Source organism: Mauremys reevesii, linkage group 3, assembly GCF_016161935.1.
Source record: "Mauremys reevesii isolate NIE-2019 linkage group 3, ASM1616193v1, whole genome shotgun sequence".
Classification (NCBI taxonomy): domain Eukaryota; kingdom Metazoa; phylum Chordata; order Testudines; family Geoemydidae; genus Mauremys; species Mauremys reevesii.
The window spans coordinates 150,522,809-150,550,674 of record NC_052625.1 but is presented as its reverse complement, the minus strand read 5'-3'; the positions used below and the strand labels follow the sequence as shown (position 1 = coordinate 150,550,674).

Below are 27,866 nucleotides of genomic sequence, written 5' to 3'. Positions count from 1 at the left end.
GTGGAAGAGTAGGGGGCTGATGGCAGCCCTCCATCAGGTGAGAGCGATTAAGGAAGGAATCATGATCTACACTGTACAAATTACCTAGGAACTAGCCAGCAACGAGACAAGTTATTAAAGTTGTGGCTTATTTTAAACCACATTCCTTGCAAATTGTCTTTCTTCCTGCAGGTCTGGGACAAGGGTGAAGTGATATTAAGCATCCCTTCGGATTTAAATGGCTACCCTATTTCAACTCTAGATTCTACTTGCCTGACACACAGTTTTTATCATTTTTATTTCCAAATTAATTTAAGACCCAAACATCAAATTAGGATGTAAATACGATAATGAGAGTAAATACTTATTTGAATCTCCTACACAATTGTCAAGTAAACAGTTTTATTATATTTTATTGAAATACAAAAGGTTTACATCCAGCAAGTGTATTTGGTAATTAATATTTGATAGTGATAAATACAGTATGAGCAATCATTTCATTACTCAAATACACATTTAAGAATGACTTCTTTATTGCCTGACTAATGAAGAGTTGATATGAATTGAAATATACTAAATACATTGAAAAAAACAGACTATTTTGTGCATTCTTACGTGATACGATCAGCAGTTACAGCTAACATTTGTTGGAAGAGATCTTTCAATGCCACTGAAAAATATTTTAAATGAGGTTCTACTCTGAGATGTGACTTGGTAAAATAGCATCATGGGTTCCCTGTTTATTGTCTCAACAATTTCCTACTCAAAATACTCAGTTTATAAGTCATAAAGATGTTATGTCAGCCCTGAAAATTCAACCTGGAATTTAAAATGGGTTCTTTTATCTTGCACAAGAGCACCAGTAACACAGATTCTGCATGGCAAATTATGGTTTGCACAGATGTAACTAACTGGAACTTTGTCATCTACTCCGTTGACACTGCACAAGGTAACACAGAATAAAGCACCTCACTCTTTGCTCTGCTGGCTCTCCAGCACTACAAGTCAAAAAGTAAACGCTTAATTTTTGCCACTAAAATAGCAGATAATACTCTGAATACACACACGATTCAGATCTGAATAAAGAGGTACCATGTTGCTATAGTACTCTGTACTGAGTAGAACCGCACTTGTAAGTTTTAATTACAGTTTTTGTTGTTCAATAAAGGGTAAACAATGCCCAAATGTTGTACAACATTGATACAGCATAGACAGACTCATGAATAGGACAAGTAACATCAATATTTGAATCTGGATTATGAAACAGTTCAGCACAGATGGGTGATAAGCGTATAGAATCCGTATGGCTGCCCGTTGCTTGTAGAGATGCCTTCTGCACAAACTTAATGGTAACCATTAGGAGAGATTTGTGTGTATACTGAATATATATTATTTGTGTGTGTGCATATATATAAATATACGTATATACTCTATTTGCTACCATACAGTAATCATAAACACAAATCTCTTATGTACATTGTAAAATTTACAGAATGTATCTTTATGCCTGGAAAGCCTACTTTCAGGAAAACTGCAATCATTTTGCTCCATCCTAAAGTGTAAAATCTCAGCGCGAGAGACCGTTTCACCATGAATTAAACAATTAAATATGTAAAGTTTTGTTGGGGTTTGGGTTAAGACAATTAGTTAATGACAGTAGATGTTGAGATTAACAAGTGAAAGCTTTATGACTGTTAAAAATGAAAATTGTCAACATCGCATGTCAAAATATAAAAAGTAGGGCTGTCGATTAATCGCAGTTAACTCGTGATTAAATTAAAAAAATTAATCATGATTAATCGCAGCTTTAATCACACTGTTAAACAAGAGACTACCAATTGAATTTTATTAAATATTTTGGATGTTTTTCTACATTTTCAAATATAATTATTTCAGTGACAACACAGAATACAAAGTGTACAGTGCTCACCTTATATTATTTTTATTACAAATATTTGCACTGTAAAAATAACAGAAATAGCATTTTAGTTCACCTCATACAAGTACTGTAGTGCAATCTCTTTATCATGAAAATGCAACTTACAAATGTAGAATTTTTTTTGTTACATAACTGCACTCAAAAACAAAACAGTGCAAAACTTTACCGCCTACAAGTCCACTCAGTCCTACTTCTTGTTCAGCCAATCGCTAAGACAAACAAATTTGTTTACATTTATAGGAGATACTGTTGCCCACTTCTTATTTACAATGTCACCAGAAAGTGAGAATAGGCATTCACATGGGACTTTTGTAGTTGGCATTGCAAGGTATTTACGTGCTAGATATGCTAAACATTCATATGGCCACCATTCCAGAGGACATGCTTCCATGCTGATGACGCTCGTTAAAAAAAAATAATGCATTAATTAAATTTGTGACTGAACTCCTTGGGGGAGAATTGTATGTCTCTGGCTCTGTTACTCACATATATTTCATGTTATAGTAGTCTCGAATGATGACTCAGCACATGTTTGTTTTAAGAACACTTTCACTGCAGATCTGACAAAACACAAGGAAGGTACCAATGTGAGATTTCTAAAGATAGCTACAGCACTTGACCCAAGGTTTAAGAATCTGAAGTGCCGTCCAAAATCTGAGAGGGATGAGGTGTGGAGCATGCTTTCAAAAATCTTAAAAGTGCAACACTCCAATGCAGAACCTGAACCACCAAAAAAGAAAATCAACCTGCTGGTGGCATCTCACTCTGATGATGAAAATGAACATGTGTCGGTCCACATTGCTTTGGATTGTTAATGAGCAGAACCTGTCATCAGCATGGATGCATGTCCTCTGGAATGGTGGATCAAGCATGAAGAGACGTATGGATCTTTAGTGTGTCTGGCATGTAAATAATTTGTGATACTGGCTACAACAGTGCCATGAGAACATCTGTTCTCACTTTCAGGTGGCATTGTGAACAAGAAGTGGGCAGCATTATCTCTTGCAAATGTAAACAAACTTGTTTGAGCAATTGGCTGAACTAGAAATAGGACTGAATGGACTTGTAGGCTCAAAAGTTTTTAATTTTTTATTTTTGAATGCATATTTTGAATGCATAGTTATTTTTGTACATAATTTTACATTTTTAAGTTCAACTTTCATGATAAAGAGATTGAACTACAGTGCTTGTATTAGGTGAATTGAAAAATATTTTCTTTTTTACAGTGCAAATATTTGTAATAAAAAAATTAAGTGAGCACTGTACACTTTGTATTCTGTGTGGTAATTGAAATCAATATATTTGAAAATGTAGAAAACATCCAAAAATATTTAAATAAATGGTATTCTATTATTAAGAGTGCAATTAATTGGGATTAATTTTTTTAATCGCTTGACAGCCCTAATAAAAAGTAAATATACTTAAATGCTAAGTTCTCAAGCAGCATTTCTGTATATTTCCTGCCTGTAAATGTTGATTATTATCAATGGAAATATTTTTTCTCTGTGTGTACAGTAAAATTGACGTTTACTGATGTTTACTGATAAAAATCTAATGTTTCCACGCCTATTTATAAAAGCAGATTGGAACTGCATTACTGTTCCTTCTACTGGGTTCTCATACTGCTAATGCAATGTAACACCAGCAAGATATCTGCTTGTATCACTTATCTTTGAAATAACTAATTAAAATCTTTAAGCACTATACTTTAACAATGAACACTTAATAAATACATTTTAACACTGTATTCATGGTGAATTTTTATACTGTTGCACTGAGCAAAGTGGCTGCAGCTTTCCGTTAACAAAACAGTGACTTTCACTTGATGTGTGCTTCAGTTCCAACACAAAATTGTAAAACTTTCTGTAATCCCCAAATTTGCCCATATACATAGTTTAGCCTGAATTCCAGTCTTGAAAAATGCAGAACTTGTTTCTGAATACCTGTAAGAAAAAATCTTGTAAGAAACATTTTTAAAAGTGTACAGAAGTCCTTTAATAAAGCGTTCTCAAATTGAATTAATCAATTTGGTGTTTTCCAAGTTGTTTCAAATAGAATTTAGTAGTCCCCTACTTGCAGCTATTTAGTTGAGGTAATGCTATAGCAGTCATGTTGTTGTGCTTAGCTTTATTGGGGTTTGATATAAAATCTCAGTGAAAGGATGCATGAATAATATGTTCATTTGAATAGTATATTCCTGATTATTAAACAATGAATTAAATACAATATTCTGAAGAAGTATTGGCATATGAAATATTTATGGATCCATAAATACAATAGCTCTAGCAGCTGAAATAAAGCATTCTCCTTCATGACTTTCCTGTATGTAGTCTCAGTGTAAAGATAGCTTATCTTACAAACTCACAGAACAATTTCCAAACCTCAGATCTATCACTCTGGAATTAAGGGTATAGCCCTTCTCATTCCACCTCCCTCTCCAAAAAGTCTCCTAATGGTCCCTCAGTTCTCCTTCCACCAGCCTTAGTAGTAATGGAATCCTACCTGTGTGATGATATGGCTTTCTTAGCTAGGCTTATTTCTATTGCTGTACTTTTATACTTTTCTTAAAAAAATCCTATGAATATTTCAATAATTCAGTTACTCTTGAGACCACTTGTCTAACATAGCAGATGTGGAGCAGAAAAGAAATTGTGGCACCACTCCTCCTCAAAATTGTGTAATTCCAACCAATATCCCTGGTGATTGGAATACTTGGGTGAAGGCTGTTATGCTGTTTTCCCCGCCAAGTCAGATGAGAAAGGAAATATACTTTGAGATGTGTATGATGGGGGAGCCCTTAGGGACCTTCAGTCCCAAACAGCTGTTTCATGGGAAGCACCTGTGTCCACATAAGGCAGATCCAGCATCAAATGACTTGAAATCCAAGAAATCATCCTCAGATCCACCTAAGGAGGATCCCATATGCTTCAGTTCTCGTACTTCTAAATTATTTTATTTGAGGTCTTTGGGTCCATCTCCTTTGAATGGGATATTTATAGTGATTCCTCGGGACTCCAGGAGAGAATTATCCTGTTCTTAACAGAATCTTGCAAACCTAAAATAAATGCTCTCAAAGGCAGGGTCTGAAATGGGGTTTTGTCTAAAACTGTTACAAGTGATTACTTCCTGCACCTTTTGCAAGGCTGCAAATGTGCCTTCTGCAAGGTTGCGTAAGTTTTATTTGCAAACCGAACTTTGTACTCAATCCAGATAAGACCCTTTCTTCTTAAGGAGATCAAATATTAGATTTATTGGTGGACGGTGTCAGTCAATACCTGGAAAGGGATGCCCTTCTCACCTCTGATGCTATTCACAGCGATAGACATTGATATTCAAACCTGGGTTGTGGTGGTCCATTTCAGTCAACTGAAAATGTATGGGCTTTGAAAGTCAAGCGAACTTAGACTCCAGACAAACATCTTGTAGCTGTGAATAATGTGCTGCTGCTTCAAACACTCCTCCTTCTGATCAGAAGGCAGGCATCACTGATTCTGACAGGCAATGCTGTGATAATATATTGTTTAAAGATTCAGGAAGGAGCTTTATCTCTCCTATTACATACTTCCACAGAAAAAAGATGTTTTCTTCAGCTCTACACCTAGTAGGAGTGAAAAGCAACTTAGTAGATGGCTTAGGTTGCAAAAAAATCAGATGAACATTGGATAGTCTCCTAAGGACTGTTGTAGGTTTGACTTTTGACATATGCGGTCATCTAGGTTTGGTCTTGCTTGCCTGAAGTCACAACATGAAATGGCTGGTCTGCTTGAGCAAATTCAGTGTCAGATATGCTTCTTTTGCAGAGAGGAGCAAGACTCACAGATAGCTTTCCCTTTTCCCTTCCATTATGGAATATTTTGAGGGAGAAAGGACAGGGTCCATGTGATCCTGATCACCCTAGCTCAGGCTGAGGTTTACAGATTAGTTAGCCCTGTCCAAGGTTAACTTGTTTTTGATCTTGAGCACAGATCTTTTATTTCAGAATAAGGGTCTGGTTCTTCATAGTCATGAATCCTTTCATTTGACCACTTGATTTCTGGGTTACGAGCAGGGTTTTTCTGAGCAGTCACATCCTTGCTTTTGGAATCACAGATACCTTTCACTTGGTAATCATGTGACTTCATGTGAAAGCAATTTTCAAGCTTATGTAGAGACTAAAGGAGTTGTTTCAACTTCTTCACTATATACTGGATTTTCACGTACCCTTTTATGAACTCAGAATTATCTTTGACTACGGCTAAGGTGTACTGAACAGCCTTTACTTCTACCATCTCTATCTACCACTCACCTTGTTTGAAGGAGTTGGGTCTTTTTTTGAAGCCTTGGTAAAATGATTTCGTAAGGATCTGGGCTGGGATTGTCAGAGACCAAAGAGTGTTTAGGCATGCAAGTCCTGCTGAAAGTCAAGAAGATTTGGATGTCTAACCTCCATAATCTCCTTTGAAAACCCCAGCCTGTATGAATCTGTATTCTCCAGATGGTAAGACTGAGCTTTTGCACTGCCCATTCATTTAGCTTTGTTAGGTCCCACTAAAGTTCCACAGCTGCTTCTTCGATACTCACACAAATCATTTTGTGTCCTCCGCACATTTTGCCTCCTCTCTCTGCAGCACCTTTTCTGAGTCACTAACAAATACAATAAGCATCAGTCCTAGCATGGAATCTTGGGGCACTACACTGTGAACTTTAGCCATAGTCAAAATTGGCCAAGTATTCCTATTGTTATTTTAGCCAGTTTGTAATCTGTGACAGTACTTCAGCTCTCAGCCCATGACTATCTAGCGGTCCTAATCTTGAGAGGAATTTTGTCCTTATATTTTTGATGGTTCAAATAAAATGTTAACCATGTCTCCTTTACCCACTATCATACTCAAAGGATTCTAATAGATTAGAGAGGCATGGTTTTCTTTTGGAGAAGTTGTGTTAGTTTATTTCTATAATATCATGTGTTTTAAGATTTCAACCTGTTCACATGGTATGGAAGTAAATCTTACCGGTCTATAATTCCTATAACCCCCCACAAGCACCTCCTTTAAAGACAGGTACATCATACACAACTTTTTAGTTCTCAACTATAGTAGCTGATTTAAGAGTAGACTTATTTTTGTTAGAAGCTGAGCTCAGCCACTTCATTGTCCAGTTGATCAGAATTTTTGAGTGTATAAAGTCCAGCCCTGGTGACTTACAGATCTTCATTTTATCAGTGTGTTCTAGCACCTCCTCTATAACAGTGCCTCATCTTTATTACTCAAAGAGAATAAGCCTGAGTTAGGTATCTCCCCAACACCCTCTGTGTGGCGAAGACCAGTGAAAAGAAATCACTTAGTTTTTTCTGCTCCCCTTACCCTGGTAATCCAGTGAATTAATCTATTCTTTTGCAGGCATGATTCAGAGAAATTATAATAGTGGAATATTTTGAAGGAACAAACCAACACAACTTCAATGACAATCAGTTTGGCTTGGTGTCAGGCAAATCACCAATGGGTGCTATCTTTTCATGAAGAATGCTTGTGGAAAAATACAAGAAAAAAGAGGAAATCCCTGCATGTAGTATTCATCAATATTGAGAAGGCTTATATGACCATGTTCTGAGAGCAGTCATCTGTTGCTGTATACTTAAGCCATGTGGAGAAACTGAACTGCTTCTAGTACAAGCTGGAGTACATCAAGGTTTGGCACTAAACCTCTTTTTTGTTCATATTGGTGCTCGACGCATTAGAGCGGTATCTTGATACCTTGAAGACAACAAGACTGTAAGTCTAGAGGGACCAGCCACCAACAAAGATACAGAAGTTCAAGTACCTAGGTTTGATAATGCAGGATAATGTTGAACTTAACAAGCAGAACAGGAAAGGCCTGGACTGAATGGAGAGAAGTGAGTGGAGTGATCTATGCTAGGAAAATACTTTTTGGTTTGATAGGCAAGACCGACAAGACAGTAATTAGGCCTGCATTTTTGTATGGCTCAAAATGCTGGACACTGAGGAAGAGATAGGAGCAGATCTTGAATACAGTGGAAATGAAAATGTTAAGATGGATGCTTGGAATTACAATGATAGGCCACATTTGAACAAATGAATTGGGGAAGTGTGAAGCTGGTATTATTTACAGAGAAACTGAAGGAATCCAGGCTTAGCTGGCTTGGGCATGTGAAAAGAAGATTGGCAGAATATACAGGAAACAGAGCATTAAACTTGGAAGTGAAGGGTAAGAGAGGGGTTGGAAGACCCAAAACTGGATGGATGGATTTCATACAAAAGGATCTGATTAGCTGCAGAGTTTCTGAGGAACTGCTTCAAGACAGACTGGGATGGAAAAGAAGCACTCTGAGTCAACCCCGTGTAGATGGGACTAAGGCTAGAGAAAGAAGGAAGACATAGCTTGACAGTACAGAGAACACTTCTAAGCTCAATCAAGTTTCTACCCTTCCTAGTTAGATCTTATTGTTAAATATAAGCAAGAGATTCTGTACTCCAAGTCACACATCTTAAATACAGATACACACAAAGTAAAATACAGTGTAGTGTTCAAACTCAAATTTAGGTGCCTTTTGCATGAAGGTCTCGTGCCTAATTTAAGTAATCTCAGCTCCTTACTTTGCACTAATAAGTGAAAGTATATGACCACTATTCCTATTAACATTAGTTCTTTTCTTTGTTACAATTTTAGTGTCTTTTAGAGACTACTGCATTTGAAAGCTGGCATACAAAATGGCACAGTATTGCATAAAAGCACTTCAAAATAGAATGTGGCTAACTTATCAAGCTCCCAAAGGAAAAGTCATTTTCAACAAAAAAGTACATGTTTCTTTTCAGCTTCAAAAGAAATATGAAACTAGCACATAGAGAGGTTTCTTGGTCACATCAACAAATGGTAAACTTGAGAATAAGTATTAAATGGTACACTTTTCTTGAAAATAGAGACACAAACCTTTATCTTATCTGTCTGATGCTGGAACTCCATAATTTCAGACACTAACTTGTCAGTCTTGGTTTTGTAATATCATCTGGTGACCTACAATATTAAAATAAGGATATTCAGACTTAATTCTTGATTAGGAAAGTCATCCTATAATTAGGAATGATTAGGAAAGTCATCAGGATAGAATGGACCACCAAAGCCATGCAGAAGAGCTGTAAAAAGGTAATTTCTAAAGTTCTATTATGAAACCTATGCAGCAGTAAATATTATAGATTATTAGTAAATTTAGGGATTAGTATTTTTAGCTCTGAAATGGCTAAGGCAAGAGGCAAAACAAACAAACAAACCAAAACCTGATTTAGTTGTAAAGTTTATGCATGAAAGTGGACGTGTTGTTATTTTGGGGAAACTTACATTGAAGAGGCTGAGAATGTATGTGCATGCATTTTACCTTCACACTGAGTTGTTTTTTCATATTTGTGTAATGTTCGTTGGTTAGTGATCTCTGAAGAACTGACATAAGCACTTACACTACAAGGCATATGGCAAAAGCTAGAGATGGGCTCATGTTCAAAAATGGGATTAATTCTTACAGCATTTTCTGTGCCACAGTTGTTGGGAGCAGGATCTCTATAATGCAGAACATTTTTGTTTTATATAAGAATCTGTAACTTAAGGAACATAACTGAAAATTAATTTTAAAATGTGAAGGGAAAAATCATGAGCTGCTTACTCCAAATTAGTCTGGTTTTTGCATTTTCTTCTTATCTTAACAATTAAAATGATGACAAGAAAAACAAGGCTTAATAAGCTAAGAACCACAGCTTTTAAAATGAAGGGTTGTATAGGTTCTGGAGCAAACTTTGCACAGCGCTCTCCTTGGTAAAACCGGTGCTTACGTACAGGGCATCTAAACAGGAAGAGGGGAAAAGCAAAAATATACATAAAAATAAGACTGAGGGCAGGAAATACAAAGTACAGTACTTGTGCCCAAAATACAGGGAAAACTGCCAACAAGTATGAGAACCGTTTTCTCATTGTAATTAATCAAAAAGAGTCTTTCTATATGAAGCAGCATGATTAATAATACACAGAAGAATATATCTTCAAGTTCATGATGATTAATATAAAACAATTGGAGACTGAAGTATTCTCTCCCCACCCCTGAATCTTGAGGAAGTTTGCATACAGAACAGAGCTTTGTGGCTGACTCCTAGCTCTATATTGAGGCCAAACCAAACCCTGCACTTGAATGCCCTGGGAATTTTGTTCCATATGTTCTAAGCTACACTACTCTAATATAAAATAAACCTCTTCCAAGATGTTGGGTGAGACCGCTGGCTTGGGTGAGAAGGTAGGTTCATAGATTATCAGAAGTGAAAATCAGTGAGGTTTGAAGTAGTTTTGAAAATGAAGCAAACATTGGACTGAATTCTACTTGCCTTTCCAAGTTCTTACTTGGAAGTACTTCCATTGGTATCAGTGATCTGCTTGGTTTTGCTTGCACAAGCTTTTTAAGTTTATACTGGCATTTTAGAAGTATGTAACCAGACACAATTCACAGGCATTGTATTCATTATTTTTAATAAACTTGCATTCTCATTATGTTTATCTGCATTTAAGCTAAGCCATTTGACTCTATGGACAAAATTCTGACCTTGCAAAATCATGATCTTGGGTAGCTATATTTTGGGCATTAGATCCCAGCTAAGTTTATTGTTACAAAATACAGCAAGTCTGCTACCATGAGTTTGCATATAGGGAATTCAGCTGTGTCCCTTCAGAACTCAGTCTGAGCTTCAAGCGTCAACATCCTGTTCTTCTCTAAGAATCACCACCCTGCATTTAAGCAGAGAGGAGTTTGACTGGCTGGCCGGGAGAAGAAAGCAATGCTTTCTGGCTTGGGAGAGGAGGGAAGACGTAAAGCTGCCGGAAGAGCAGTCAGCGTGTTGGATGATTCACCACCTAGGAAATAGGGGTTTAAAAAGCTCAGCTGGGTCTGCCTCCTCCCCTCTTCACTCAGAACAGGCTGGGCAGCACCCAACCTCCCCCTCCCTAATTAGGTCACAAATATGCCGGTGTTTAGCTATATCCGCTGTGGGCATTACGCTAGCCACCCCACTAAGGGGGCCTGGGAAGGAATTTTTCCCTTACCATCATATTGGCCAGGTGCAGTGGGGGGTTTTCACCTTCCTCACAGCAGGTTCAGGTAGGCTCTGTTCATGCAAAGCATGATGGGTAGTAGGTCATATGTCGCAACTCTTTATTTAAGTGTATAGCGGATGTTCAGTGCAGGTACTCCATAAATTAAGGCACAAAAGAATGAAAAAATGGCTTGGAAAAGGAATTAAAGAGATGTGCTTGGTAACTGAGCAAGCCGGGGGCAGTTGGGGACTCCTATGATTGGTACAGTGGGGAGCCAACCCCCTCATCATTATAGTCCACCTAAACCCCTCGTACGAGGGGGCATGGTCAGTAAGGTCCTGGCAAGGGAATTGCTGGAGAGACCTGGATGAAAATGGGGTGGGAGGAGCTGGTGAAATCTCCCTCCCCCCCTTGAATTAGCTGGAAGTCTCAGCAAGGGAATTGCTGGAGGGACCTGGATAAATGGAGGGGGAGCTGTGGCAGAGTCATTTAAAAAAAAATTAAAAAAAAAATTGGCTGGAATTGGTAAGGTCCCGGCAGTGAATCTGCTGAAGGGACATAATTTTTGACCTGCACTGCACATAGTTTATCAACCGGGTTAGTCCCAGACATCTGTCTAATAATAAAGTTGCGGCCTAATTAAACCCATATCTAATGTCTCCTGTCATTCTTTCAGCATAGCCAGACAAGCCAACAGAGGCAAAAAGAATTAAGGTAAGTCAACCATTGTACATTTTAAACACTAACCGTATACAATGTGGTGGATAATTCCTCTACAGTCATGATATGCCGAAGTTGTTCAATGTTCTTATTGTTTGTAGCTGATACTGAATGCTCTAATTAGCATATACTGACCTCTTGAGGTCAGTACTAAGAATGATTGATTGGGCTAATCAGATCTGTACTCGGCTTGTTACAATGGCAGTCAATCAACTGCCGGGTAACACTCAAGGTTCTGGACATCCTGTGTAAGAGCCTTATCGTCTTTGACCTACTGTACAATCTACACTCCTTTTGAACACTAGAATTTGGTGCCAAAAGGGTAAGAGTTTGTGTGTCTGGATTGCATGACATTCTCAGTAATTGGCCCACACTCCTGAATTTGATCCCTGTGAAAACATGATATCTGGTCACATTTACAGAGAGTTGCAAGAAACATCATGCCTTCCCAACCAATGGAAACCCGGCTCGCTTAATTACTTTGAAAGCTGTGGGCAGCAGGGTGTCTGATCATAAAAAGATTTTGACTGACTCAACATATGCCTTGTAAGGTGGCCAGCTATTACAGTGGTGGATGCCGTGTGTATATATATGCTTACAATAGTATTTTAAAATGTATTTTATACAACCCAGCCAAAAGTTAATTCCTCACAGATATACCTATTTTACCAATAGCCAAAAATGTGAACAAATGTTGTTTGATTTTCCAAAATGTCAGAATAGTTGCATTTTGAAAATCAAGAAGAACCAAGAAGAATATCATTTCACGTTACTTGTGACCTAGGTCAGTGATGCTTCCTTTCTAATAAATGTATTCTTTCTAAGGGAGTACTAGATTGTGATGCCTTTACTGATATTGTGCAGTTCCTGACTGCTTAAATAGTCCCATTGACTTCAGTGGAAATATTCATCGTGTAAGGTACTTTGTCAATGGAACAATGCCACAATCTAGATCAAAATGTCTATAGAATTTTACACGTTCTGGCTTGCACTTGATACGCCTGAAAAAAGGTAATCCCAATTGCAACTCTTCATATAACTGATTTTTCAGGAACTATTGTTCAGCAGAATTGATTAGAAATATAATTTGCCTACCTGCAGACAGCTCCTTTTCCTGGAACTAATTCACATTTTCCGCCGTTAACACAAAGATGTGGCTGCATCTCACATAGACTCCGACATGGCAGTCTATCTCGGCTTGCGTAACCAGGTTTACAAAGGCAGTCTGCCTCTTTTGTCCATTCATTTGTTATGCACTCTGAAAATTCATCACATGCCATGAATTTGCATGGGTCCGCTCGATCAGCTGTAATAAGATAGAGACATTATTAGTGGATGCATTGAGGCATTATCCCAGTGCACTTGGCAGAACTTGTGGCTGCTACAGAGAACAAAAGAGATTCACTACAGCCAGGTTCCTTCTATATCAATTGGTGAGAATATATCTCAGCATAAAAGGAACCTGTACATTTTTCTTTCCTCAGATAGCACAGAAAATTGCTGTTATTTTCTTGCACAATCTGTTTCCTTCCCACATATTCAGAGTCATGTTTTTATGTTTGAACTGTAGAGACTTTTTTGCATGTGGGGGTTCTGATTCCATAATCTTTTACTTTTCGGGATTGCTAGTATTATATTTGCACATATATACAAAAAATGTGATTCTTGTCACAAATAGCTTGCAATCTGATTAAGGGCAAGTTAAAAACAGCACCATCCCTGTGTGTAGTTTCTAGTAGCTAGCTAGAAATGGTGGCATTATCTAGGGGAGAGCCATGTGTGAATGTCTTTGTGGAAGTAAGGTGGTTTACCTTTTAGGACAATCTCCTTTCATGAGGTGTATGAAACCATCACTGCTTGCTGGTTTTCTGGGTTTGGGAAGGAGGCTGCTATGAGACACTGTACTGGGGAAGATGGTCTATTGATGCTAGAAGAAAGAACCAAGCCAGGACTGCAGCCTGAAGCCATATTTCCTCCTCCCAAGCACCTCTAATTCTCCTGTGCACAGCATTACCCTGCTTCCTCCTGTTGCCAGATTTCAGTCCCCGCCTCACACCAAAAACCAGCAAGGGATTTGGCATGAGTCTTCCTAGCCCGACGAAGCTGTTAGATGGAAGCAGTGGTGAGGAAGGCTATATCCAATGTATATGTTTTTTGGTAGGAGTATCATTTGGTACCTGGACGGAAGTATGGGAGATTAGGAGGGAGATGAGAGCCATGCTAAATCCTTAGCCCTGAGGATACAATTAATGAGTAGTAAACAATTTCAACCATGCGCATTAGTGTGGGAAAGGCCTGGGAATAAGCATGCAGAGAATGTTGGGAGGGGCAAAAGGAGGAAATGAGAGCAGAGATATAGGCATGGGTGGAGTGACAGGGCCTCAAAGGTGCATATGAGAAGCCTGAACTGTTAAACCGAACTGAGAAAATGCAGTCTTTACCATAGCTGTGGAGATAAGTATGGGTCTAGATTAACTATCAACAGCTCTTAAAATGTCAAAATGATGTTATCTCTGCAATAATGGGCCTTAATAGTTGCCTTTCTAGGGAAAATAAACATTAGTTTCAAAAGAGGATTCATGTTGGACATCCTACCTACTAACTATAAACCTGTTGGCTGAGATTTTCAAAGCCTTTAGAGGATATGGATGACCAGTGCCATCAATTTCAATGAGAACTGAACGCTGAGTCCTCCCAGGTGGCACTGAAAATCTCAGCCATGCTTGAGGATGTTCATATCTGCCTATGCAAATAGTGAAATGGATTGAATGATCAATAGGTCTCTTTCAGCTCTAACCTTCTATATAATTCCATGATTAGTTTCTTTCAAATTAAAGACTAGGGAGGCTGTTTTAAATCTATCTTTGGTACTCATAAGATGATGTCACTTTGGCATCCACTTTGTTATTGGAATGAAGAACTTTGTATTTTACTAAGTTTGAAGCCAAATAAATAAATAATTATTATTGCTGACACAATTTTTTATTTAAGTAAATATCTATAATGGCTGACTGACAAATCCCTGTCTAAATGTAATAGAAAAAAATTCTTTACTGTATTAATAATAATTTTGAATGAAAATTTAAAAAAACATTTTGTAGCAAAGCAATAAGTTTGTAAATCAAAAATTGTTAGCTCTTATTTTACAGAAAGGAAGTGAAATAACTTAAACAGGTTTTAGCCTGGAGTGGAATTCTATATCAATGTTCACAGAGAAACAGTTTTTCTCTTTAAAACAAACAAACAAACAAACCACAATAAAAAGCCTGTTAGCTACAGAATCATAGATAGAAACAGAAAATATTAGCTGGATCCACTGAAATGTGTCATCCTGCCTCCCCGCAGCATTTTACAAGGCTAGTTATTGCCTAGATGACTCTCACTAGTGTATATCTTCTCTTGCTTATAAGTAAAAATAAAGTAAATGGATACATAAAATTGTCAAGATAAATTGAAACTTTGATTACATATTTTTTGGGGAAAAGTGTGTATGTAATAAAAATAGAATTAGAATTCTGCTTAGACTCATAGATTTTAAGGCCAGAAAGACCATTAGATTATGTTGTTTGACCTCTTGTGCGTTGCAGGCCTTTGAACTTCATCCAGTTACTCCTGTAGTGTGCCCAATAACTTGCATTTGATTAAAGCCTGTCTTCCACAATGGCATCCAGTCTTAATCTGAAGACTGCAAGAAATGGAGAATCCACCACTGCCTTTAAAATCATTCCCGATGACACTGTACCTCTGCTGTGAAATGTATTCACTCTTCTGCACAAAAGGTGGGGCATGTATTCAGTATGCTTTTTTAAACTGTTAAAATTGACTTTTACAATATGCAAGAAGATTGCTTTTTGTGCTCATGTAAGGAATACCAGTCATGAAATCTGATCACTAGCCATGAAATAAGGATTTACCATTATTTCTGTTGGCTAAGGACAAAGTAGATTTGATAGGTTCACTTACTACTTTTAAAATGATCTTTCAAGGTAGTGATCAGACTCTCGACTGATTCATGTTGGAGTCATGTTGATGCTACCTGGGCCTTAGAAAAACATGCTTTCTAGATTGTGGGTGGTCCATTTCCATTTCCATGGCTAATGAGTTGGGGAATCTGTTTATGTACAACTTATGAATTCTGGTGGTTGTTATGAAAGTGTTGTATCTTGGAATTGTCTATCTGGATGTGGGATCCACTATTTTCTGACAGACCTGTAGCACATACCTACCAGAGGAGGAACAATGGTTGTTTACTAAAATAGTTGCCTATTCAGGTTGAAGCCTTGAGACAAAAGATTGGCTTTTACCGAGGAGAACTGATTTATCAGATTCAGAGTGGTAGCCATGTTAGTCTGTATCAGCAAAAAGAATGAGGAGTACTTGGACCTTAGAGACTAACAAATTTATTTGAGCATAAGCTTTCATGAGCTAAAACCCACTTCATCGGATGCATGCAATGGAAAATACAGTAGGAAGATATATATATATATATACACACACACACAGAGAACATGAAAAAATGGGTGTTGCCATACTAACTCTAATGAGACTAATCAATTGAGGGTGCTATTATCAGCAGGAGGAAAAAAAACTTCTGTAGTGATAATCAGGATGGCCCACTTCCAACAGTTGACAAGAAGGTGTGAGTAACAGTAGGGGAAAATTAGCATGGGGAAATAGTTTTTACTTTGTGTAATGACCCATCCACTCCCAGTCTTTATTCAAGCCTAATTTAATGGTGTCCAGTTTGCAAATTAATTCCAATTCTGCAGTTTCTCATTGGAGTCTGTTTCTGAAGTTTTTTTTTGTTGGAGAATTGCGACTTTTAGGTCTGTAATTGAGTGACCAGGGAGGTTGAAGTGTTCTCCAACTGGTTTTTGAATGTTATAATTCTTGACGTCTGGTTTGTGTCCATTTATTCTTCTGCGTAGAGACTGTCCGGTTTGGCCAATGTACGTGGCAGAGGGGCATTGCTTGCACATAATGGCATACATCATAGTGGTAGATGTGCAGGTGAATGGGACTCTGATGGTGTGGCTGATGTGATTAGGTCCTATGATGGTGTCCCTTGAATAGAGATGTGGACAGAGTTGGCAACGGGCTTTGTTGCAAGGATAGGTTCCTGGGTTAGTGTTTTTGTTGTGTGGTGTGTGGTTGCTGGTGAGTATTTGGTCCAGGTTGGGGGGCTGTCTGTAAGCGAGGACTGGCCTGTCTCCCAAGATCTGTGGGAGTGAGGAATCGTCCTTCAGGATAGGTTGTAGATCCTTGATGATGCGCTGGAGAGGTTTTAGTTGGGGGCTGAAGGGAATGGCTAGTGGGGTTCTGTTACTTCCTTTGTTGGGCCTGTCCTGGAGTAGATGACTTCTGGGTATTCTTCTGGCTCTGTCAATCTGTTTCTTCACTTCAGAAGGTGGGTATTGAAGTTTTAAGAATGCTTGATAGAGATCTTGTAGGTGTTTGCCTCTGTCTGAGGGATTGGAACAAATGTGGTTGTATCTTAGTGCTTGGCTGTAGACAATGGATCATGTGATGTGGTCTGGATGAAAGCTGGAGGCATGTAGGTAAGTATAGTGGTCAATAGGTTACCAGAAACAAATACTCACCAGCAACCACACACAAGAAAAACACTAACCCAGGAACCTATCCTTGCAACAAAGCCCAAAAAGTTTTTTTCTCCTGCTGATAGTCCACCTTAATTGATTAGTCTTGTTCGAGTTGGTATGGCAACACCCATTTTTTCATGTTCTCTGTGTATATATATCTTCCTACTGTATTTTCCACTGCATGCATCCGATGAAGTGGGTTTTAGCCCATGAAAGCTTATGCCCAAATAAATTTGTTAGTCTCTAAGGTGCCACAAGTACTCCTCATTCTTTTTGGTTTATCAGAGGAGAGGTTGCTTGGCAGTGTTATCTCTTGGTAAGGATGTGTTATTACCTGTTGAGGCGAATCAGGAAGTCACCTGAAAAAGAGTGCCGGAGTTAATAAAAGAAAGGGCCATTTGAGAGAGAGACACACAGGAAGTTTGGGGCAGAAAAGAAGGAAATGGGAAGGCTTTTGTAGCAGTGGGATCTAATTTAACTGTGGATCAACCAAGATAAGGGAAAGTTAGCTGATCTAGAGAGGGAAAGAGGCTCCATGTTTCTGAACTGAGACACTGAGCTTCAGGAGAAGGATCCCAGGCATCCCAGAGGCCTCTGTCCAAGCCCAAAGAACTCTCCAGAATGGTGAGGTAACTGAGGGAGGGGAAATGCATGCCTTTTGTCTAGAGCTGTGTATTTCTCATGCTGTTAAGTAAAGGGTAAATTGTGTTTTAGAGTCCTGTGCAAAGTCTGTGTGCTTTCACTGTCATGTACCCCTGAAGAGGTAGACCAGAAGATGAACCAGAAAGCAAACAACTTCAGTGGGATTCTGGGGAATGTGCAAGAGCTGCTGGGGATGCGTGGGGATATGGCACTAGTTTCAGGGCCTAGGCAATTGGGCTGCAGGTCCCACACTGTCAAGAGAGGTGTCAGATTTGAAGGCCACATGTGGAGTGTGTGCCTAGAGGCCCAAAGCCAGGGACAATACCTGAGCTCTGTCTAGCCCCAGCAAGCTAAAGTTTTATGGAGTTGTTTGGATCCCCTCACAGCAGTCTGGTGAATGTTAAGCAGAGGGAACCTGACATCATGCATTTAAATACTTGTGCAATCCTGTTTTACTTTCTTGCTGGAATCAGTACCACTTTGTGATTTATACATGGAAGTGGTGAGTACTGCAGGTAATTCATTTCCCTCAGCTGCATCTCTGTGCAGTCTTTAAAGACAATATTTACTCTTTCCTTGCCTTTTCCATAGCTCCATAGAGAGCTTTCCCTTTCTCATTTTATTTCCCTACATCTTCATCTCTTGGGCTCAGTTGCATTTGCTTGCAAAGATACAATTTGTATTAGCATCCCTTTTGTAATTGTTGTAGTGAGAACAGGCTGAATGCATTGTGTTGTGCATTCATCTCAGATTACATTTGACTGTCTCCCTAGTTATCAGTTCACATTGCTGTTTCTGCGTTATTAAAGGAATGCATTCTTTCAAGTGTAAATTATGCCTTATGGAGAATCATGGGAGAACATTCGGTTAGAGACAATTCTGCTTTCTGAGTCAGATGCTGTCTTTTTCTTCTCTCATTCTTTACCATTAAGGCTAGTGTCATGAAAGCAGGCTATATCTGAGTTCTTCTGCTCCTCCTACTTATTCCCCTGTTTCTTCTAGCTTGTTAAATGAACTTATTTTTCCTGAGGCATCAGTGGATATTTTAACTAAAATCTTTTCAGTGGGGGGTCTGAGAGATCGTGATAGAGCTGTTCATCTAATTAGTTCATTGATTAAAATATTACTTTCTACATTAGTTTCATGTCCTCTTGTAAATTCCCCATTTTAACTATAACATTTTAGTTTAATGGGAGTGATTTTTTTTATTGTGATGTCAAAGGCCAGCATCAGTACCAAGGGAACTAGGTTATAGCTAAGTTTTTTACTCCGTGTGTACGTCAGCGCTGTAGTTTTCAGGAGTGTGAAGCTATCACTTTTTAGCTGTTAGAGTTAGTCATAAAGCATTCTTCTGAGTTATACTGAGTCATTATTTTCCTGTAATGCTGTATCATTTTCCTTAATATAATTCTGACCGGACAATGTGGCCATTGCAATTTGTTGCCATATTTTCACTTTGATTTTATGATTTAAAAATACTTGCAGGTATTTGACAGGTCTTTTGGCTGCCTCTTGCAGAAGGCTGAGATTTGTTTGAATATTTAGTTGTGGTACACCATTGTTTCCACTAGATGGGTCTCATTTTCACAAATGAAAGGGGATTTACTTCAAAAAGATTTAAACATGTTTCAAACCTGTAGATTTTTTTTGAGGTGATTTCAGTTTCTATGGGAAAGTAGTAGAGAAAATGGTGGCATAGCACTCTAAAATTATGATGCTAAATGAGGAATGAATATGTCAGGAAACAGCATCGGGGAGAGATCTGGTTTATGAGATGGAATGTGTTCCAATCACTGCTGATAGCCTGATAAACATTATCGTAATTGGGAAAGTTTCTAAGTATCCCCAAGTTATTTCTGGTTGTCATAATTTCCTACTAAAAAGAAAGATCAAGGGTAGTGTGACTACTGGAAGCCCAATATTATTAATCTTTAAAATAGAAATTTCTTTTTTTCAGTTGTGTTGGGTAAAACCATCAATTGTATCAATGCTCTGAAAGGTCAGCTGTACATTTTTTTTTCTTTTGCATTATTAGTAACATAATCTTACCTGGCTCAATATCAAGAGAGTAGCTGTCAATTTCCAAATTCAGGTGCTGGGCTGCAGCATCGCAAAAGTCTTCCAAAACACAGTGCACAGCTTCTGTGATATTGTATGGAACTGTCTTAGCAAACTTCATTTTGCTATTGACGATCACACTTCCATTTCTGAAGTTAAGTATTTCCAATTGCTTAAATCCTGTAAGGTTGGACTGAAGATATGGAAGCAGCTGCAAAACAGGAAGTTTTTACTTTAAATCCCCTATCAATGCCTAGCTGCTATTAATTTCACTTATATTCACTTTTCATTATCAAGTACCTGAATCACCCACTTATTTCTCTGGGTGCTTAACTACCAAGTCCAGTTTTCTGTTTGCCTTGATTAGTCTCTGTATTTGCATCTTTCTCAATAGTGTACTGAGATGGATGGACGCTAGTTTTCCTTGTAATGAAACAGTGTTTGGGGAATTTATGGGTCTGAATAAAGAAAAATCACCTCACTTTAAAAAGCCAACTTCAATTATTTTCAGAGAGTTCCATCCAGGCAAGTGAGAGCATGATATAATAAGCATGTTACTGTTGTCCAATGGTCCAACAGTATCTCTGGGGAAAATCTATATCTAATCACATTCTCTTTGATACCTCATGATGTATTTTAAAAGGATTGATAATAAATCCAGCATAAGGATTCAATTCTTAAATGTAATCAGTGTTACCATACCACTGAAGTGGAGCTAAGAAAAATTCAATTAAAATTACTTGCCAAGAATATGTGTGTGGTTTCTTGCATAGGTACATTTTTTCTCTCTCTCTTTTTTACATGTATTCTCCTTCATAAACCACTGCTACCTGTTACACAGCCAGCATCTCAGACTAAAAAAAAAAGTTGCTTGTTATAGTAGTTCAAGGTGTTTTATTAAACTGGAGGACGGGGCCCTATACTGTGTGTTTTCCAGCTTCTCCTTAGCTTACTGATCTGGTCAGAATAAATCAGTTTTCTAGATGAATGCCCTTGGTAGCTTGTCTCTTTTTATTGCTTCTGCTAATCTGGGGAGCAATAATATAAGATAACAAGGAAAATCTTTTTTCTTTAATCTGTGCTCAAATACTGTATGTCACAGACAATCTGTTTTTACTCACCAGCTGCATGAATTGTTGTTCTAGTGCCCTGTATTCCAGAGAACTCCTGTTGAAGAGGTCATCAGAAAAATGCATGTTGGTGACTCTCAGGCTGAAGAAAACCACTAGCTCTTTGCCTTTGGACGCCGTTGTCATGGAGCTAGTGGTTACATACTTCAATGTAGGAGCTGGGGTGGCTTCTGCTGGTTGGCTCTCCGACCCAGAAATATATCCACTGCCATACTCCACTTCATCCATCGTTACTGTGCTCATTGTGTTGACTCTATCCAGTTCTGCAGCAATATCCTGAACTCCTGTTTCGAAGCCAGTAGGGATGCCGCTCTCAGCTGCTGGCACTGGTGAACCTGTTATTTCAAAGAACTGGTCTATAATAATGGAGTGGCTGTGAGGTGGACTAGTCACTGCTGGCAGTAGTGTGATTTGGTCAGTGGGTAATGTGGCTATGATGACTTCTTCAGGCAGGGAGGTGGAGTGGTCACTTGAATCAATGAAGAAAGGCAAAGTTCTGTCTGTCGATAAAATATCACCTGACGATTCTGGTGGATCTATGATCTTTACAGCTGCAAAGGGTCGGGGGAGGCAAATATTTAATTTTGAAAAATATACATAATGAAATATTTATATAGCATTTCAAGTGAGACATTTTTAAGGAGAATATACTCATCAGAACACGACAGTCTTATTATGACCACTTTCTAATGCCTCAGGCCTGGTCTACACTGCGGGGGAGGATCGATCTAAGTTATGCAACTTCAGCTACGTGAATAACGTAGCTGAAGTCGACATACTTAGATCTACTTACCACCATGTCTTCACTGTGGTTAGTTGACGGCTGACACTCCCCCATCGACTCCGCCTGTGCCTCTCGCCCTTGTGGAGTACCAGAGTTGATGGGAGAGCACTTGGCGGTTGATTTATCGCATCTAGACTAGATGTGATAAATTGACCCTCTCTGGATCGATAGCTGCCCGTCGATCCAGCCAGTAATATAGACAAGCCCTTAGTAAGAAAATGGAGGAAAATGCTCAGTCCACACTGTTACATGCTGAGCTTTGTGTGTGCTTTGTTTAAGTGATAATTACACTTTATAAGTCTTTCCCTAACTTTTGCTAAAGCACCGTGTGGTTTTGACATACATAATCACACTGTCAGTTTATACTGACTGAAAGTCTAGGTTGCAGCTTTCACTTGTCTGCCTGGATCAGTGCATGGCTTGAGTCATTCCTGGCCACTCCCTCTTTGTGAAAGATTAAAGATGGTATTTGCCATTGACCTCAAAATGTGATTGTACAAACCTGTGCAGCCTCCTCCGATACAATCAGATACAAAAGATTGTCAACTTTGGTAAATATACTGTTTAAGAAACAAACAAAACCCTCCTAAAGAATCATTTGCTACATTTAAAACAACGATTTGCCTCAGATTTTAGGATTCCTTCAGATGCCTGCTGGAGCTCAGAGGCAGTCTAGGAATGTGTAGCTGAAATTCAAATCTTAAGCCTGGAGAAATGAGACTGTTTGAATTTAGACAATCAGCTAACTTACTGTAGTAAGATAACAGAAAAGGACAGATTTCAACTTCAGCCTAAAGAGGGCAACTTCTCTCTTTTCTAGTGATGTCCTCGTTAGGGGGCTGTAAGGGGCTCCTAGTCAAAACTCCTGACTTAACTTGGCAGGAAAGTCCATCTTTGGACACTACTTTATTATCCCTGCCAGAAATCACTTATCCTAGCAGTTTATAAAAATACTTCTGAAGAGCAAATATTTCCCCTTAGAATGGACTGGATTGGGGGGAGAGAGGGAAAAAAGAAATATTTTCAAAATATTACCTAGTACAGTTATCTCTAAACCCTCCAGACTATCTCTTCTCTCTTCAAATGGCACAAGTCATAAGCCTGTGCTTATCCGATCTGTATGGTTAGGAGCAAATATGCATTTCCAGCAGAGAGAACCTTGGTATAAAATTAGTTGCCTCATCTCTTGATAATGGTTACAGGAGACCTTTACTATTAAATGGGAAAGTAAAGAAATATGCTAATCCCTCACCCCTCCTGTCTGCAGATAAATCCTGTCAATCAGAGTGTCGCCAAGTCTAAAGGGAATTTTTTTTCCTTTAGTGAGCCCATTATTAAAATATTGCTGCCACTCACAGTTCTTTTAATTACCAATGAGAATTCTTTCAGACATTAGCTTAAAACTAGTGTGCCTTGGTGGGGAGATACAAAAATGTTCAAGTCCTCTTTCCTTTAGGATGATCAGACATTCAAAATAGATGCCCTGTACCAAAATCTGCCCTCAACTTTTTGTGCAGTTCTAAAAACTTCAGAATTAGGCCCTTGAAAAAAAGATTCATCTTCCTGTCATAGTTGCTACCTTGTACAAGGTTGGGAAAATAACCGGTACATATTTTCTTTCATTCATCATTTTGAGGGTGCAATGGTGTACAGTTCCTTCTTGGGTAAAGCAGACTCTGTTAACAGCCTTAAGGCAGCTGCTTCTGCCTACACAGTCACTAAATCAGCTTACTCCACTGCAAACTGCTTGAATACCAGTATGAAAGGCTCTATGCAAAAATCGTATTCCAATACTGCTTTAGGCAGGCATTGAGTAACAGGACCGTATATTATATTTCTGTAATTTGCTGATAATTACCTTGGAAAACACAAATACTAGACAAATGTTTGTTAAATACTTGAGTTTACTATGACAGTAACATTGTATCCCAAAGCATATCACAGTGCCCTGGTAGCTTTGCAAGAAACAGTCACTCAGGCCTGGTCTACACTACGGGGGGGGAGGGGTTCGAACTAAGGTACGCAAGTTCAGCTACGCAAATAGCGTAGCTGAACTCGAAGTACCTTAGTTCGAAGTACTTACCCGTCCTCATGGCACGGGATCGAAGTCCGCGGCTCCCCCGTTGACTCCGCCACCGCCGTTCGCGTTGGTGGAGTTCCAGAGTCGATGGGAGTGCGTTCGGAGTTCGATATATCACGTCTAGATGAGACGCGATATATCGAACTCCGAGAAGTCGATCGCTACCCGCCAACCCGGGCGGGTAGTATGGACGTACCCTCAGAAACAAACACTTGGCTTGCTACAGCAAAGGCAATTGGAGAGAGGCCACACACATAGTGTAATTTACTCCCCTTCTAGAAGTAGCAGAGTCAGAAGTTTGGGGAGGAAGCAACAACAGATAGCAAGGGCATTGGAAGGTGGCTGAATGTATCTCTTGCCCTTCTGAAGATGGGGTTATTAGTTTTATACTACAGTGGTGAGCATTCTATAAATAGGACACATAGACAGAGGGTGACAGGAGGCCGCTTGTGGCTCATTCGTCTCTTTCTTCTCTGTTACAAGCCCAGCAAACATTCCCGACCAATTCTGCTGCCTTCTCCTGCATAAGTTCAGGCCCCTTTTCTTTGAGCACCTTATTATTTTGGACAAAAGTATCCTTAGTCACAACAGCATTTTAGATAAGGTGATTTTCCTAATTAATAGGTAAACATTGATTCTGTTTGCTGGTTCTGATCTCATTTACTTTAGGAGTGAACTCATAGAAAACAGTGGAGCTACCTGGGTATAAAACCTGGCCAAGTGAGATGAGGCTAACTGGATCTGAATTGAGCATTAAAAGCTCAGCGCAATGATTCTAGGAAGCTGAACAGGTTGTATGGAAAGCAGCATTATATCCTGGTGACACTGGATAGCTAGATATTAAAATCAGTCAGAACACCATTACATAACTGCATTTTGACATATTACCCACCCAATGGCTCCTTCTGAGTGACTTTTATATAAAAGTCACACCATGCAATGTTCAACACTAAAAGGAAGTCAGAGCATTGGCACTTGGGGAAAAGAAAACAGTGCTGTTAAATCCATGAGTGACACTACTGGATTGCTGGATGCTATGAAACTATAAAAACACCACTGAATGAAATGGAGAGGCTGAGGGCCTATTTACTCAAAGGCCGCTTTCCAGATCCCTGAAAGTGCAAAGGGGTTATAAAATGAGAGTCAATTTATATTTTCTTCCACAGTCACAACATACAGTTTGAACTGTTATAAACGTAATACAGAATCTATCATGACACTGGATGAAACTGAAGCCATTGAGTTACCTTAATGGTGTATGTGATGTCCACAGTAAATGCTGTGCCACAGTATAGGGACTTAACACTTGATTAAAATCCTCAAGTACTGCCACAATAGAAACAATAAACAACACTACAGTTGCATACACACTTAGTTTGTCAGTGCAAAGACTTCTTCCTGTGTCATTCAGCATTAAAACTGGGGTCCATACTATATCCATATGCATATCTCATAAACGGAAGTTGCAGAAATGTTTGTATTTACAAACATAATGAACTCCCTCTGCCCTTATCCAAGTAAATTGGTTTTTGATTAGCACAAACAGGTAGAGCTGTGAATCTGACAGTCAATGGGCATATATGGTAAAAGACTCTCCTTTAGTTGTAGAGAGAGAGAGTGTGTGTGTGTGTATAAATTTAATAAAATTGAATTACAGGAGCTTTAAACTCTATATCCCCATTTTATTGACAGCTGTAGCAATAAATCATTCCCATCTCCTCACTTTTATGCTTTGTTGTGACACTGATCAATCAGGGAATGGGCAGAGTTTTATATAAAATAAACCTAACCATGTCCTGTGGTAAATAAGTCCTCTCTTTTATTGATGGCACAATCAGCTGTTAGATTGACAGTGAATAAGACAAGATTGCAGTGAGGTACAAGTGTGCTCAGAAATGGGTTTTAGTTTGGTGGAGATTAGTGTTTGATGAACAATTTTTTAGGAAAACCACTGACCCTCTGGAGCATCCCTGTCCCAAAATGATAAATTAAAACTGAATATTTATGAGCTTGAATTTGGCAGACTGTGAAATTGTGATGGTATTTGTGAGACAGGCAGTTTTAAGTGACTCATCTGAATTCACACAGTGAATTTTAGGTAGAGCCTTGAACACAATACAATTCTGATGCCCAGCCCTGTGTGTTAGCAACAATGCATCTATATTACTATAGACTAGTAATAACTCAAACACTACAACTTGTGAAGATGAGTACTGTTTCTTTATAGCAGGAATCTAGGCAGAAGAGGGTTTGGGAGAAGTGCTAAACAGAAACTCTGCAGTGAAGCAGAGGGAGAGAGACTAGGTTTAGGGATAATATTCCTTACATTATTCTAATAATGTGCCTTATTCAGCGTGAGAAGAAAGTGACTCTGTTATTCTCAAACATTGTCCCATGACAGCATATTGTTGTTGTTAGACTGTTATTGTGGAAGACTATAGTATTTTTAAAAGCACTTCCTGTGACGTCGGTGATTCCATCTGCCCTCTAACTGTAACAATAACAACACTCCCTAACAATTGGTGCTGTACTGATAAAATAGTTTGATATTATGACTCCTGAGTTCTATCCTGTGCAACTACTCTCCTTATAACCCTCATTAACCAAAATATGCTAGGTGCTGTACATACATATAGAAAGACCCTGCTTTGAAGATCCTATGTTCTGAAAGATATAAAGCAGCTGAAAGGTGAGGGGGAAATGGGACACAACACCCATGTAAAGCAATCAGGGTGATGGTTGGCAGATGTATTGCTAGTTCTCCATGTCTCTTGGTTTTAACTGGGCTTTCCGGATTTATAGGATACTTTCATACATTAAATGCATGATGAGCCGAAGGACATAGGCCAAAGATGTTGGGTCTGGTTTTCAAAGATGCTGAGCTCCTACATTTCCAACTGAAATCTGTGGGAGCTGCAGATCACCAGTACACACGTCTGAAAAGTCAGAGCCAAGATTCAATCTTAAGAGAGTCTGGGTTCCTATTATGTCCTTATTATTGGAAATAGGTTTATTTTAGCCTATATGAACATTTATTCCAATATTACAAACATCTTTAAAAGTCACTCTCCAGGTGAATTTACCAGTTACCTACAAAAGAGAAGTTATAACAGTTGTCAGCAGCAGAATAATCAATTTACATGATATACTAGGGCCTAGGGAACAGAGGCCTCAGTTCTCTGCTAGTCCATCCGTGGCTGACAGCATGAATAGAGGGCAGCAGGGAGGCAAAGTTGGGTTTGAGACATCATTGTGCTTCCTGTGGTCTGGGGACATTTGGGGCTGGTGCACAACCACCAATGTAGGTTAGAAGAGCCTCAGGTCTACTCTACCCTCTGTGGGCCTCGACACATAGACCATTTTTGTGCCCTTTACGCTAGCAGAGCGATATAAAAGGTCCTTACTACAACAGAGAAGCAGTCCTAGAATCTTTGAATTGTGCTGAACCTTGTGATTAAGTCCTCATTTTCTTTTGTGTTTTGAATAAGCATGAGTCATATAACACAAGATAGAGTTCCAAAAGACCCTCCATTAAAATCAGTAGGAAAATGAGCGTCAACCATTTTATGGCAAGCTGTATGGCTCAGCTTCTGTTTGCTCACTGTTCATAACTGATTTTTGATCAGATGATCCTTCCAAGTTGTTAATGCATGAATGAAATATGTAGAAGTTTTGGATCCAAAAACCTTTGCCTTTGGAAATTTCCCATTGTTTCTCTGTGTTTTTACTAGACTGGTAAACTATTTACTAGATAAATGATCAAGGATACAGAACCATGCTGATAACATTTCTTCAAAACACTTTGTAAAGCTTTGGCACTATATGAAAAAGTGAAACTTTTGTGTTTTATTTTAGATTTTCCCAGATGAAG

General features: G+C 38.8%; 1 protein-coding gene across 2 annotated transcripts in view; it reads right to left on the bottom strand.

Moving 5' to 3' along the window:
- Positions 1-8,852: 8,852 nt before the first annotated feature.
- The window catches only part of IMPG1 (interphotoreceptor matrix proteoglycan 1), a 98,074-nt gene continuing 79,060 nt past the window's right edge, over positions 8,853-27,866 (bottom strand). For both annotated transcript variants that reach the window (XM_039531529.1, XM_039531530.1), the window contains exons 13-16: positions 21,123-21,682; positions 19,993-20,212; positions 12,797-13,007; positions 8,853-8,929 (exon numbers count right to left, since the gene is read on the bottom strand). In XM_039531529.1, the coding sequence (XP_039387463.1) occupies positions 8,890-8,929; positions 12,797-13,007; positions 19,993-20,212; positions 21,123-21,682 (1,031 nt within the window). In that variant the 3' untranslated portion in view covers positions 8,853-8,889. The remainder of the gene's footprint in view (positions 8,930-12,796; positions 13,008-19,992; positions 20,213-21,122; positions 21,683-27,866) is intronic.